Source organism: Palaemon carinicauda, chromosome 42 (genome assembly GCF_036898095.1).
Source record: "Palaemon carinicauda isolate YSFRI2023 chromosome 42, ASM3689809v2, whole genome shotgun sequence".
Lineage (NCBI taxonomy): Eukaryota > Metazoa > Arthropoda > Malacostraca > Decapoda > Palaemonidae > Palaemon > Palaemon carinicauda.
This window is the reverse complement of record NC_090766.1, coordinates 53,514,013-53,527,705: the sequence shown is the minus strand read 5'-3', so window position 1 is coordinate 53,527,705 and position 13,693 is coordinate 53,514,013. Positions and strand designations below refer to the sequence as shown.

At 37.1% G+C, this 13,693-nt stretch overlaps 2 protein-coding genes across 2 annotated transcripts in view; one reads left to right on the top strand and one right to left on the bottom strand.

Moving 5' to 3' along the window:
* The first annotated feature begins 4,641 nt into the window (after positions 1-4,641).
* LOC137633295 (venom protease-like) lies at positions 4,642-11,769 on the top strand. Its single transcript, XM_068365517.1, has 9 exons — positions 4,642-4,742; positions 6,006-6,041; positions 6,196-6,298; positions 6,568-6,712; positions 9,030-9,166; positions 9,285-9,445; positions 9,806-9,901; positions 10,355-10,515; positions 10,902-11,769. Exons 1-9 carry the CDS (start codon positions 4,691-4,693, stop codon positions 11,067-11,069), a joined length of 1,059 nt encoding a protein of 352 aa, XP_068221618.1. The 5' UTR covers positions 4,642-4,690; the 3' UTR covers positions 11,070-11,769.
* A 1,091-nt stretch (positions 11,770-12,860) lies between these two features.
* The window catches only part of LOC137633296 (uncharacterized), a 2,887-nt gene continuing 2,054 nt past the window's right edge, over positions 12,861-13,693 (bottom strand). The window contains exon 2 of the mRNA XM_068365518.1: positions 12,861-13,693. This exon is cut by the window's right edge and continues 197 nt beyond it. Coding sequence (XP_068221619.1) covers positions 13,040-13,693 — 654 coding nt within the window. The 3' untranslated portion in view covers positions 12,861-13,039.

Genomic DNA, 13,693 nt, shown 5'->3' with positions numbered 1-13,693 from the left:
CACAGTGAATACACAACGGCACGATGTCATTACTAGAGATAGAAATAATAAATATTTCCATACGTAAACTAAATAATTATTCCATATAACTATTACACCATAAATACAGAGTACCAAAAGGCCACAGAACCTAACAAACCCACCTAACCTTGACTAGAAGTACCCCGGTCACAAAACACATATACTAAGAATTGGGAAATGACTTACCTTGATACACAGTACTACCAACGGTGACGAATGGTACACAGAACTACCAACGACACGATGTCATTACTAGTGGTAGAACTACTAAATATTTCCACAGGTATCATAAATAATTTTTCCATATAAGTGTTACGCAATATATAAAAAGTACAGAAAGGCCACAGAACCTAACAAACCCACCTAACCTTGCCTAGAAGTACCCCGGTCACAAAACACGAATAATGACTATTGAGGAATGACTTACATTTATGAAGAAAACGACGAAACTTGTTGGACACGGAAGGGGGCCAGTTTAAACGATGAGGAATAACGATGTGAGATTTAAGAAATTGCTCAACATTACCTGAAGCATCAAAAAATCACCATGGAATTGAGCCACTGCTTTTAGGTACGGAATACTGCAGCCGGTACAAGTTTCTATAATATGCTCCATCGCAAAATACGAAAAAAGAAACCGCACTAGTAATGAAGAACGTCTCACCAGGTCAAAGGTTACAACGGGAAAGGCATTGGAACAAAGGGTATGAAAAGAGCGGTCAAGGGGATAAAGGAAGGGGGGAGGGCGGTAGGGAGATATCTGCATAGGCCTAGAGTGGTGATTGGTTAAGGGAAAAACAAAGAACACAAGCGGGCAAACATGAATGAACTAAATACGGAAACTAGACCAAAGAAAAGATTTATAAGACACAGAGGAGAGAAAAGGAACTAACCAACAAAAATAAATAAAAACAATATAGGAAGATAAAATGGAATGAACGGTAAATAATATTGAATAGGAATATAAAATGAGGTGATCATACCGAGAATTAACTGGATAAAATAACTAGTCCAGAGTAAGAATTTATGTGCAACCGGGAAGAGATAAAGAAATAACCAAACAAATAAACCCAAAATAGGAGGGAAAAATGGAATGAATGATAAATAATATTGAGTGGGAATATAAAATGAGAAAATAACACGGTAATAGAAAAGAGTAATTGGGGAGAGGAAACTCCTGCGAAGGGGGGTGATATATGCGCAGGACGGAAACTGGTGCGAACGAACGTACGTACAAATGGGAAAGGAAATAACCAAACAAATAAACCCAATATAGGAAGGGAAAATGGAATGAATGATAAATAATAGTCAATGGGAATATACAATGAGAAAATAATACGGTAAAAAAAGAGTAATTAGGGAGAGAAACTCCTGCGCAGGGGGGTTATATATGCGCAGGTCGGAAACTGGTGCGAACGAACGTATGAACAAATGGGTGCTAATGTTAGCATGGAATGCTAACATTTGATCTACATCAGGTATGGAATGCTAACATTTAATCTACATCAGGCGTTGGCAGCACTGGTTACTGTATTACTACAAGAAATAACCTTTGAAACGGCTCCTCCCAAATATATCCAGTTACACTGATTTGTATTTTCCTACGGTTATAATAAATACAAGAAGGAAATGTATAGAGGAGAAAAGGACTGATTTACGGTTATATATCGGTTCCCCAGTATGTTTTCCCCACCCAAAACCCCGGGTTCCCAAAGGGGGTCCCCCATTATCGGAGGATATAGATGTATATATATTTCTGTAACTATTCATTTGCGACGGGAACGAGTGTTATTTTCGAAGGGAGCGTAATTTTTCCTATAAGAATAAGTAGTTGGAATACTAGGATACATTGCCATGTAATACACTACAATGAAACCCTAGAGGGTATCAGTGATAAGAGATATAGGAGAGCCGAAGATGAAACTCTATATATCTAACTTTAAATTTGAAAGGTGACTTTTGTCTCCTCTCTGCTTTATCACAAGACTGATTCTCAGGTGAGTGCAGAAAACTATTCATAGGAAACAACAATGAATTCAGCAGTTAAATGACTAAGCAGATAAAGAAAATAACTCGCCATAAGAACCTTTTCGAAAATTGTTTAAATACCTAATAATAAAGATTATAGCCTTCGTACTAAAATTAGTACCAATACTCCAATAGTTTACCCGTGGCAGAGCAGAACTACAGTATGTGTTTCTCCGTTTAAGGGGAAAGGAGGTGGAAGGACAATATAGTTATTGTAGAGAATCTTAAAGTATTTCAACAAGACTGTGAAATTGAGAGATGGCAGTTTCAACTGCCTCTTTTGCAAGTCAATGCTTGAGAAGTGAGTAGGTTGATTAAGATACTTTACTTTAAGGGCGGCTTTTCTGGTCCCACACAGCAGGGAAACCCTATTCTCTAGAGCAGTGGTTCCCAACCTTTTTTCTGTTATTTCCCTCCTGCACCCAGTTCAACCGTCCAGATTTCCCCCTTCATGCTCCGCCCAGCCCTCATGCCCACTCGCCTGCCTCAGAAATGGGCATGATATTCCAATTCTCCCCTTGAATATCATGTCTTTGAGAACTGATATGATCATATCACAATTGAATGGCTAACAACAAATTGCCGCACGTACTATGAGGACATTTTCCGCTTGTTTTAGTTAGTAGGTAGTGTAATTATTTCCCCCCCTGGAAGCTTCAAATTTCCGCCCAGGGGGAAATTTCCCCCAGGTTTGGAACCACTGCTTTAGAGGACCTCCACAGTCATTTTCTTTTGTTTATTCCAAGACATTCAGCATTTCACACCGCTCATAGCTCGTTTACTGGCAGGTCCAATATCAAAGCACTTAGAAAATAAGAAAATCTTCAGTTACCCCTAGAAAGCCTTAATATCTAAAGTCTTTCGGATGTCTAGTGGGAGTTTATTATGATTTGTAGACAATGTTGATTTGCTTATCAGTAATTACGACCTACATTCAATGAATGTGTTAATATTTGTGTAGCATTATACGTAGAGAAAGGGTTTGTGTATCGCCATGATCAACAAAGCTGTACTAGTTTGGGCCACCCATAAAAGGCAAGTTTGCTGTGAGTGATCAGACGAAAGTCTCCTACTATCATTAATCTGCAGATGGCCAGCGTAATAATGCAAATGTCCTAGAACCATATGCTATATATATATATATATATATATATATATATATATATATATATATATATATATATCACAAGACCAAAAACTGCAGCCGTTTCTAGTCTGCTACCGGACAAAGGCTTCAAATATGTCCTTATACATGTTTGGGGTATGGCCAGTTTGCATGGTTCTAGGACATTTGCGTACTGGACGTTTGCGTCCCGGACTGTTCTGTCCCCGGACAATTGCGTCCCCGGACATATGCGTCCCGGATATTTGCGTACCTGTATGTGTGTTTTACTGATTCTATAAAGCTTTTCATCTTTATCTTTACTCTATACTTTTACACAGTAATTTTATTTATACCTTTTTCCACCTTGAATATGCATATGTTCTAATAGCATCAAGTAATTTAGATTCTTGATTCATACTTTGGCAATAATTATACCTATAGCCATACTGGACACGAAAGAACATATATATAGACATCAATATTTCATTTGCACGTTTTATTATCTTATAATAACTTTATAAAATGGAAAATTTTTATATATACTGTATGTATATACTACAAATTTTCTATATATTATATATGTCTAAAAAGTTTAGGTTATATTTTTTTAATAACGACTTACGATGGCTACTTTTAAGTTCATACCTAAAAGGTATGCATGTTATGAGCAACGTCTCGTAAGAAAGATAGTCTACTTTCCTTTTTCTCCGCCACAGCTTCTTCTTTCAGTAAGGCGTCAATTAGTTTCCAACTGGAGGGGTGATGACATGTTATAGAATTCTGAATTGCGTTATGCCACCCTTCTAAACTATTATTGGACCTCGGCAAGTCATCAGCTGTTCGGTCATGAACATTCCACGATGAAATTGAGAAAGTTGGTTGAATCCTATGCCCAATCCAACAACTGAGGTTGAACTGCCGAGAATAAAAAGTCTCTTCTGCTTCTAGAGAAACCAGGAATTGCTTTCTAAAGGTCTACGTAAATACAAAAGTAAAATCATAGATGAGTACAGTAATTCTAAGTTTTGTACCTCAGTGGTTTTATGCCTTATTTCTTATTTACAGTAATTAGTAGTTCTGCAATCGAGCGATAACATGCATACATACATACATAATTACATACATATATCCATGCATACAGACATACAAAGAGACAGAGTTACTTCCTTATCTCTTAACAAATATTACCTGGTCACTAAAAACAAGTACAGGTACGCAAATTTCCGGGACGAAAAAGTCCGGGGACGCAATTGTCCTACCACCATATATATATATATATATATATATATATATATATATATATATATATATATATATATATATATATATATATATATATATATATATATATATTCATATATAACAAAATCCATCTATTTTTGCCAACTTCATTCAATTGAGAATTAGACATGCTCTCTATTTTCTACAGAGAGATTTGTTAAAGCATTTTTGTTTTGTGTAATCTATGTCAATGTAAGTATTTGTATGTTCCTTTAGGTAGGGACTCCGCGCCAGAAGAGTTCCAGACGGAAGAGCATGAAGGGATTGGGAGCTTTGATTTGCCTTTGGGTGGCTGCCTCAGCACAGAGTGAGTACAATGTAGATATTCCCTCTTTTGATTTTTTTCTTTATATTCTATTCCCAGAAGTTAAAACGTATCATCAAAGATTGCAAATCTTTACTAAATTTATCATCACAGTAATATAGAAATATGAACTATAGTCCATTTCTTTTAGCGATGCATATTTGCACCAACTCGCAGCGGTGCCCTTTTAGCTCGGAAAAGTTTCCGGATCGCTGATTGGTTGGACAAGATAATTCTAACCAATCAGCGATCAGGAAACTTTTCCGAGCTAAAAGGGCACCGCCGCGAGTCGGTGCAAATATGCATTGCTAAAAGAAATGGACTATAGTGTACATTGAATTTTCCATTTAACCTAACCTAACCTACCAACCTAACCTAACCTTAAGGCATAGTTCCATAGCCCTTGCGGGTGAATTGCGACTGAATTACGCACCAACTCGGAGGGAGTGGGATGTAGTTTCCATCCTTTGATTTTTTGTTTGTTATTATTTTCTATTTTTCAGAAATCAAAATGCATCAGTACGATATTGCAAAAGCTTTTGTAGCTATATGATCACAATGATATAAATATATGAACTAGTCGACGTAAACTTTTCAATTTAACCTAACTTAACCCACCAACCTAACCTAATCAACAAACCTAATCTCACCAACCAACCCAACCTAACTCAACCTAATCAACCATCTTAACCTAATCTAACCTAACTAACCAACCAGCATACTTAACATAACTAATCAATCTAACCTAACCAACCAACCAACCAACCAACTTAACCTAATCAACCAACCTACCATAACCTAACCTAACCATCCAACCAATCAACAGAACCTAACCAACCAACCAATCAACAGAACCTAACCAACCAATCTACCATAACCTAACCTAACCAACTTTCCAACCAATCAATCAACAGAACCTTACCAACCAATCTAACATAACATAACCAACCAACTTACCTAACCTAACCAACCAACCAACTTAACCTGGCCAACTAACCTAATCTCACCAATCAACCTAATCTACTTAACCTAACCAACCAGCCTAACCTAACCTAATTTAGGTGATCACTAATTATAATTGACTTAAATATTCATAGGAATATTTAATAGCCATATCACACTAACATTAACATTAAAAGATATGATGTTAGTTTTAAGGTTTGTATGTTAGGTTATATACATTAAATGTTAGCTTTTGACCAAGTCGTGTTGTTTTCCCTTCCAACATGGGCTTCATCAACGACTCTTGTTACACCGGATGGATAGACCCAGAAACCTGCACTTTGCCATCCGGAGAGCAAGGTTAGTAATATCTCCCTAATTTCAATTGTGATTATCTTATTTTCTTACTACTGAAACGAATTTTGATATCATTAATTGATATTTCATATCTCGCCATTATTATTAAACCCATCATATCGACTCCAGATTTCTTACTTATATTTCACTATCAAAGGGTCATGTGTGCCGTGGACCGCCTGCCAGTCTTACCAGAGTCAGATCAATGCAGGCAGGGGTAATCCGGAAAGTGCCAACTTCCTCAGGGAAAGAATTTGCCGGTAAGAAGTAAGACCTGTTGAGTGCAGTACAGGACTCTCCAAAAACAAATAATTGTATTCTAGTCTTGGGTAGTGCCATAGACTCGGTACCATGGTATTCCTTTCCGCTCTGGGCTACTCCTTGGTCTTGTAGCATCCTGTTTTTCCATCCAGGGTTGTAGGTTGGCTAGTTATGTTAATAATGATGATAATAATAATAGTAATAATAATGATAATAATTAAAAGAACTCCTTATAATTACGAAAAATTTTATCCTTTTCTCCATTCAGTTTAGACCCACCTGATGCCTGGTTGTGCTGCCCCATTGGCCAAAGCACTCCAACTCGACCGGCAGTCTCTGAATTGCCTTCACAGGTGACCATACCTGACGAGACAGAGTGTGGAATACCTCCCAATAAGAGGACCTTCAATAATGTAAGTTTTAGATGGTTTTTGGTTAATATAGGTTTTTCAAAGAACAGGTGTAAAGATAAATAAATTTAATTCATTGTTTTGTGTTGACAAAATAAAAATGTGGTAAAAAAATCTAAAATTCTTGGCAGTATTCGTGTAACTCGTGAATTCATTTCATGCATGCGCGATCCAATGACTTATTATCTTTCGCTAATGATATACAGTACAAAAAAAGAAGCTCAGTCTATGGCTGTGGTGGCTTATTTTAAACGTCCCTGCCTGGTGATCAACCTGACTGGGGTTCAGGTTCACTCAAGCGTGATAGTTTCTTGTAGTGTCTGCAACTTCACCATACTTGTGATCTAAGGATGGGATGTTTGGGGGAGTCTATAGATTTACCTGGGGAGTCATGAGCAGGCATTGCCTGGGCCTAGCTTGGATGGAGAGGGGGCTTGGACAATGATGAAATGTAGATATAGTCAGTCTCTAGGGCATTATCCTGTAGGCTAGACCAAGTTGTGAACTTGTGGGCTAAACACCTTTAAAGAATATCCTTAAATATGCAATTTTACCCAAGGGTTGAATATAGAGCTTGCAATGTATGTTTTATCATTTAAAACACCCTATAGGTGATATGAATTGAAGACCGATCATAGTGTTCTCAAAAGAAAAATGATTTCAGCCTATTTCTTTTCCACAGGCTGATTTGTTCATTAGAAATCGGCTATGCTTTAATGTAAGCTTATGATTTCAACTCAATTCTTATTCCTGACACCATTTTAGATTCCTGATTGTATCTCCGGTAGCATAGTCAAAATTGCAAAGTCAGTAAGGCATGTTAGCCAATGAGGCAAAAAGAGATTTGATCATTACTTTCTTTCACTTTTTTTTTTTTTTATGTATCAAAGCCAATATAAAATGGACTGGCCAGGTGTATGAAGTTGTGTTTAAAAATTAGAGGTCGCTGAAAAGTGGTAGAGGTAGGGAGCAGGGTAATGTCCTATAGACTGAGCATACAGACATATGATCATGGCATATTTCCCTCTCTAGCAAGCTAGGGCTTAAAGGATCCCCTAAACCAACTATTGCTCAGTCACAAGGAGAATGAGACTGCAAACACTTCTAGAAGCTATCGAGCTTGAGTTGATTGTTAGACAGGGACATTTCCAATAGGCTACCATAATCTAAAGCCTAAAACGAAATCTAGCACAATATTGAACTACAAATGTATAGTGATCCTATAATTATAATAACAAGTTTTGTGAGATTTGCATAGCAAGTCGTTCTAAGAGGGGCATGCATATGGACATTAGCATAAATACCTGAATACACACATATGTATATGTATATATATACTGTATGAGTGGGACTTTGTACAGTATCTATGCAATGAAAAACTCTCCACCACGTGACACAATTGGTAGTAATTCATTCAAATTACCCCTAATGAGTCAATATGGATAAATATCAACACAACATCGTGTTCAAATAGAAATAAATTTCTACCTCATACTTGTCATGTGGTGGGCCGGGGAAATCGGGTAAAACTCGCTGGTAAGAGACTGATGTCTCGCCAGGTAAATCCTCGGACAGCTACATTAGTGTCAGGTTCGGATTTCCTTTTATGGCCTCTCGTGGCATGGTTGGTTTCGACCTGGCCTTTCATTAGAAGGGCTAGCGTTCGATCCCAAGTATGAGGTAGAAATTTATTTCTATTTGAACACGATGTTGTGTTGATATTTATCCATATTGATTCATTAGGGGTAATTTGAATGAATTACTACCAATTGTGTCACGTGGTGGGCCGGGGAAATCGGGTAAAACTCGCTGGTAAGAGACTGATGTCTCGCCAGGTAAATCCTCGGACAGCTAGATTAGTGTCAGGTTCGGATTTCCTTTTATGGCCTCTCGTGGCATGGTTGGTTTCGACCTGGCCTTTCATTAGAAGGGCTAGCGTTCGATCCCAAGTATGAGGTAGAAATTTATTTCTATTTGAACACGATGTTGTGTTGATATTTATCCATATTGACTCATTAGGGGTAATTTGAATGAATTACTACCAATTGTGTCACGTGGTGGGCCGGGGAAATCGGGTAAAACTCGCTGGTAAGAGACTGATGTCTCGCCAGGTAAATCCTCGGACAGCTAGATTAGTGTCAGGTTCGGATTTCCTTTTATGGCCTCTCGTGGCATGGTTGGTTTCGACCTGGCCTTTCATTAGAAGGGCTAGCGTTCGATCCCAAGTATGAGGTAGAAATATATATATATATATATATATATATATATACACACACACAGTATACATCAATGCATCTTTATTTTGTCCATTTCACTCCAGCCAGGTGCCTGGCCATGGCTGGCAGCTATAGGGTCAATTCACGAGACAAGAGGCTTCAGGCCAGTGTGCGCTGGGGCTCTGATCACGCGTAGACATGTACTGACAGCAGCCAGTTGCTTCTCTTACCAGATCAACAAGTAAGTTCCAACCATTGTTTCTGGGTCATCTTAGAGAGATGGCTAAACAGAAGATATTGAGAATAAATGGTGATCTTATAGAGAAGTTAAATAAAACTGTCTTTTCTCATGCAAACAGCTTTTTCGTGAGGCTGGGAGAGTATCACATCGAAGATGATAGGACAGGCGAACAGCCGCAAGATTACCGGATAATGCTCTACAGCACGGATCATTACAACAAATCAACACATGAAAATGACATCATGATCTTACCCCTAGATCGGGATGTTGTCTTTACAAGTGAGTTGGGTAACTTTGTTAGTTCTTTTATTGCCTACTGGACCCTCTATAAAAATATTTAATGTATACAGTACATTTTTGTAAATATCAGGAAAACCTTGTATATGTTTTATTTCTAAAAAAACATTTTTCCTTGATCTCTAAGAATCTGGAAGCATTAAAGAACGTTTTTTTTCATCTACAGTGACATTTTCTTGTCGGTTTTTCCTAATCATGATTAAGAACAATATTTAGTTTAAAACCAAATTAATTAACATCACATATACTTAAATTTAGGTAACCAGAAAGAAAGGAAAGTATAATTTCTAAATGTACATATGTGCCAGTATGTCTGATTGCAAAATTTTCTGACATTTGCAGGTGAGATCTATCCAGTTTGTCTTCCTTTTCCGTTTGTTGGCAAAGACTTCACAGGGCAATTCATGACGGTCGTTGGTTGGGGTAAAACTGTTTTCGGTGAGTGATAGGAAAAACTAGTCAACCTCGAATGTTTTCTGTCTAACCTAATCCAGAAGCCAAACTGTAATTGTAAGGAAAGCGGCCTATTTTGAAAAAATAATCACTGAAGTAGTCTTAAGCTTTTTTCCAATTCTGTTCAAATACTTTGTAGTTGAATTCAGATAGTAACCATTATGTGTGTAAAATATTGGACATATTACTTGCAGGCTTTTTTTTTCTTGCAAGAAAATACTGTAGCACCTGGGGGCTAGGACATGCTGTCAAGAAAGCTCCCCTGTTCAGAGAGAATCTTCGGGTAATCTAACCGAACCAAACCGACATATGAGGTTATGCTGCCTCATTTGTCATGACACTTAAACTCAAACTGTTGTCACTGAGCTGCTCTACACAAACTAGTCCTTCACTAGAAGGAGATTTTATATTAATTTATGCCATTTGTATTTATTCCAGCATCTGAAAGTTCAAAAGTGCCTCTCGCTGGCACTGTGCCAATAGCCAATCAATCTACATGTGCCGAAAATTACAAACGCATTAAAACCAGAACCGGAGGTGTACTACTAATTACTGATAAACAACTCTGTGCTGGTGACAGTAAATCAGATGCTTGTAATGTAAGTAATGTCCTTATTTGTAAAGTTTCATAGTGCTAGATATGAAACCATTCTGTTTTGTTGCAAAGATTGATAAGGAACTGCCTGATTATAATAAGATTTTGCGAGTTACTCTTGCATCAAAGTTATTCAGATCCTCACTTAAATCACCAGAACATATAATTCCATATAGTGGTTAAACCTTTAAATAGTATTTTTATAGAAATGAGAATATAATCAGCATATTACAGTCTAAAACTGGTCTAACTAGTTTTGACACATTAGATTCAGACAAAGATAAGATCTATGAAGTTCCTTACTGACTGTTGTAGATATTTATCCAATGATTCTTTGCTAAGAGTTTTACGAATATATGTAGTGAAGATGCTCTTCTTGTCCTTTGGCAGGGTGATGGCGGAGCGCCTCTGAACTACTACAGTGTAGAGAAGGATAGATACTATGTGATGGGGTTGGTGTCCTTTGGCATTGGGTGTGCTCATCCGGACTTCCCTGGAGTGTACACTCGTGTGTCAAGCTACCTAGATTGGATCAAAAGGAGTTTGAATTTGAAGTGATGGAAATTCCCAATAATCATTGAACATAACTGTGGTCTGTTTAATGTAATTTGTTGAAGAAAGTAATCAACTTTGTGGAACGCTAATGATTTGCTTCCCCTGGACTTATAGCATCTTGCTTTTCCAACTAGGGTTTTAGCTTAGCAAATAATGATTATAATGATAATAATAATAATAATAATTTGAGAATATTGCTGCATTGGGAATCTAAAACTTTAATATAACACAGCTACTTTATTTGCTATATGTTCAACCCCATTTGATTGTTTTAGATAAGACGAGCTCAATTTACCAGTAGGTTTTGTTACTACTCCTGCAAGATGTGATGGGTTACTGTAAAGGAAATGTGCCTAAAATCTTGTAGCTATGATTGAAGTCATGTATTTTCAAATTCTCTAAATTTTGTTTTACCTAGGAAAAATAATGAAAATCCCTAGATAAATATGCACTGTGTTGTATTGTCAACATGATGTTACAATATTGGCTTGTTTCCTTAATAGGTCACCTAAGTTTACGTATGTCTAGCTTATGAATGCATGCATACTATAAAAGTTAAATTTTTCTTTCTAGAAAGGAAAAATTATTTCCAGCCATACTCGCCACGAAGCATCCATAGGCAAAGGTGATTTGAATTAATTAAGATTATGGTGTTTGGTACATGTCCCATTTCAAAAGAGGATTATTTAGAATGAGTGAAATTGTCGTTGGGTAACACCATCTTATTTGGAATGTTGGACCAAATTTGACAAAAATAAAGGAAAGACTTTCTTTTTTTAATATAATCTTTAGATTGTTCAAACATGGTCATGGGGCCTGGGTGGGTTACATTAAGTGTTCAATTCTTTACTCAGGGATGTGAAGGAAAAACTGGTGAAAATAATGTGCTCAAGGATAACATGGCTAAAGTCTATCAATTTGATAAGCAACCTTCCTCATGCAGAGTAGATTCAGATTTATGTAAACATTATGGCTAAATATGGCCATACAGTTCTCATGTGTATATATCAAAAGAAGATCTTAATTAATCACAAACTTGTAAGTGCAGCAAGGTGGGGCATGTGATTAGTTATGCCAATAGGCTTCTTACTAGGAAAGAAAATCTAAGCAACAACCATGTTTTGATAAGGTTTCTGGTTATATTATTGGTACATGTCTTCTCTAAATTTTCCACATAATTATGAGCTTATTATGAGCTTCAAGACTCATTGAACATTTTTAATCTTGAACAAATGGAGATAACAACAATAACAAGGAAACCAAAGGGATATTATGAAAGGGGGTTATGATAACTACCTTAATGTTGTATTGTACACATTTTGAAGTATACAAAATGTGTTTTGCTGAAACCCAGATCTCTTTACTAATTGAAGTTAGGCAGACTGATGACTTGGATGCTGTATATAAAGTGGCCCTTACTTGGCTTTATTTTCTTTGGTCTTAGAGATGAGGATTGGGTTGTAAGACTCCCTTTGCAAATTCCTAATTCTTTTTTAGAAATTATTGAATTTCAACTTCATATTTACAAAATGAAGTATTCCAATGGCTACTTAAAACATCTGCAAGTTTAACTGTTATGATAATATCTAGTACTACATTCCATCATAATAGGCCCCTTTTGGATGTTTTGTAATTTGTCTATATCTCCTTTAATGATAGACCAGACGGGATAAAAGGTTCTCTTTATCATATTGTCAGAAAAGTAAATTTTGTAGTTTGGAAGTAGTTACTTTTGCAGTAATAAGGCAGACAGGATTGATACGAATTTGTTATAGGATAGAAAATTAAACACCATTCACTGTTTCAATGAATTTATATTTTTAAATTGGAACAACAAATCTGCAAGAAACTAAATCAAAATGAGTGTGATACTCTAATCAAACTCTTGCAACACTTTTAGCATTTCAAATTTCATAAAAGGACAGAGAACAAATATGTAAAAGAATCACTCAAATGTGTTTGGGAATAAAATCCTAGTTATCATGAATTTCATCGGATGAAGCAGGATCCTGTGATGCTTCAGGAGCTTCCTCCATTTCAGCATTCATTGCAGTAATGAAAATGATGGGGCCTTCCTGAAAATGCGAAATAGTGTATGCCCTCTCGAAAGGGGACGGCAGACGCTTGATCACAGACGCCACGATGTTCTCACCATGCAGGTGTGATGCTTCTATCGAAACACCATCATATCCGTCGGCTCTCACTTTGACCTCATTCTCTGAATACGGTCCCACAAAAATCTGAGTTGTTTTGTGACCCTCCTTGGCCTTTAACCACAAATCATCATCTTCACACTTATCCTCTGATTCCTTGCCCTTCCCTTCTTCTGCACTTTTATCAGGTACCTGGTTATTGCATTCATCTTCCTCATTACCATTATCATCATTCTCAAAAAGGTAATTACTTAACCATCCTAGATCTGGAATTACCCACATCATCATGCAAGCAAGCTTACGGGATGTGGCCATTGCAAATCTTGGTTTATTGAATGGAGGTCTCATTGGTCCACGGAGAGGACAATGTGGACGTGGGCTATGGCGGTGATGGCTGGGACCACATGGTTTGTTGTGGAAGCCTCCAAAATGATGCCATCTTGGATGAGGAGGTGGTCCCATTGGCCTATAATG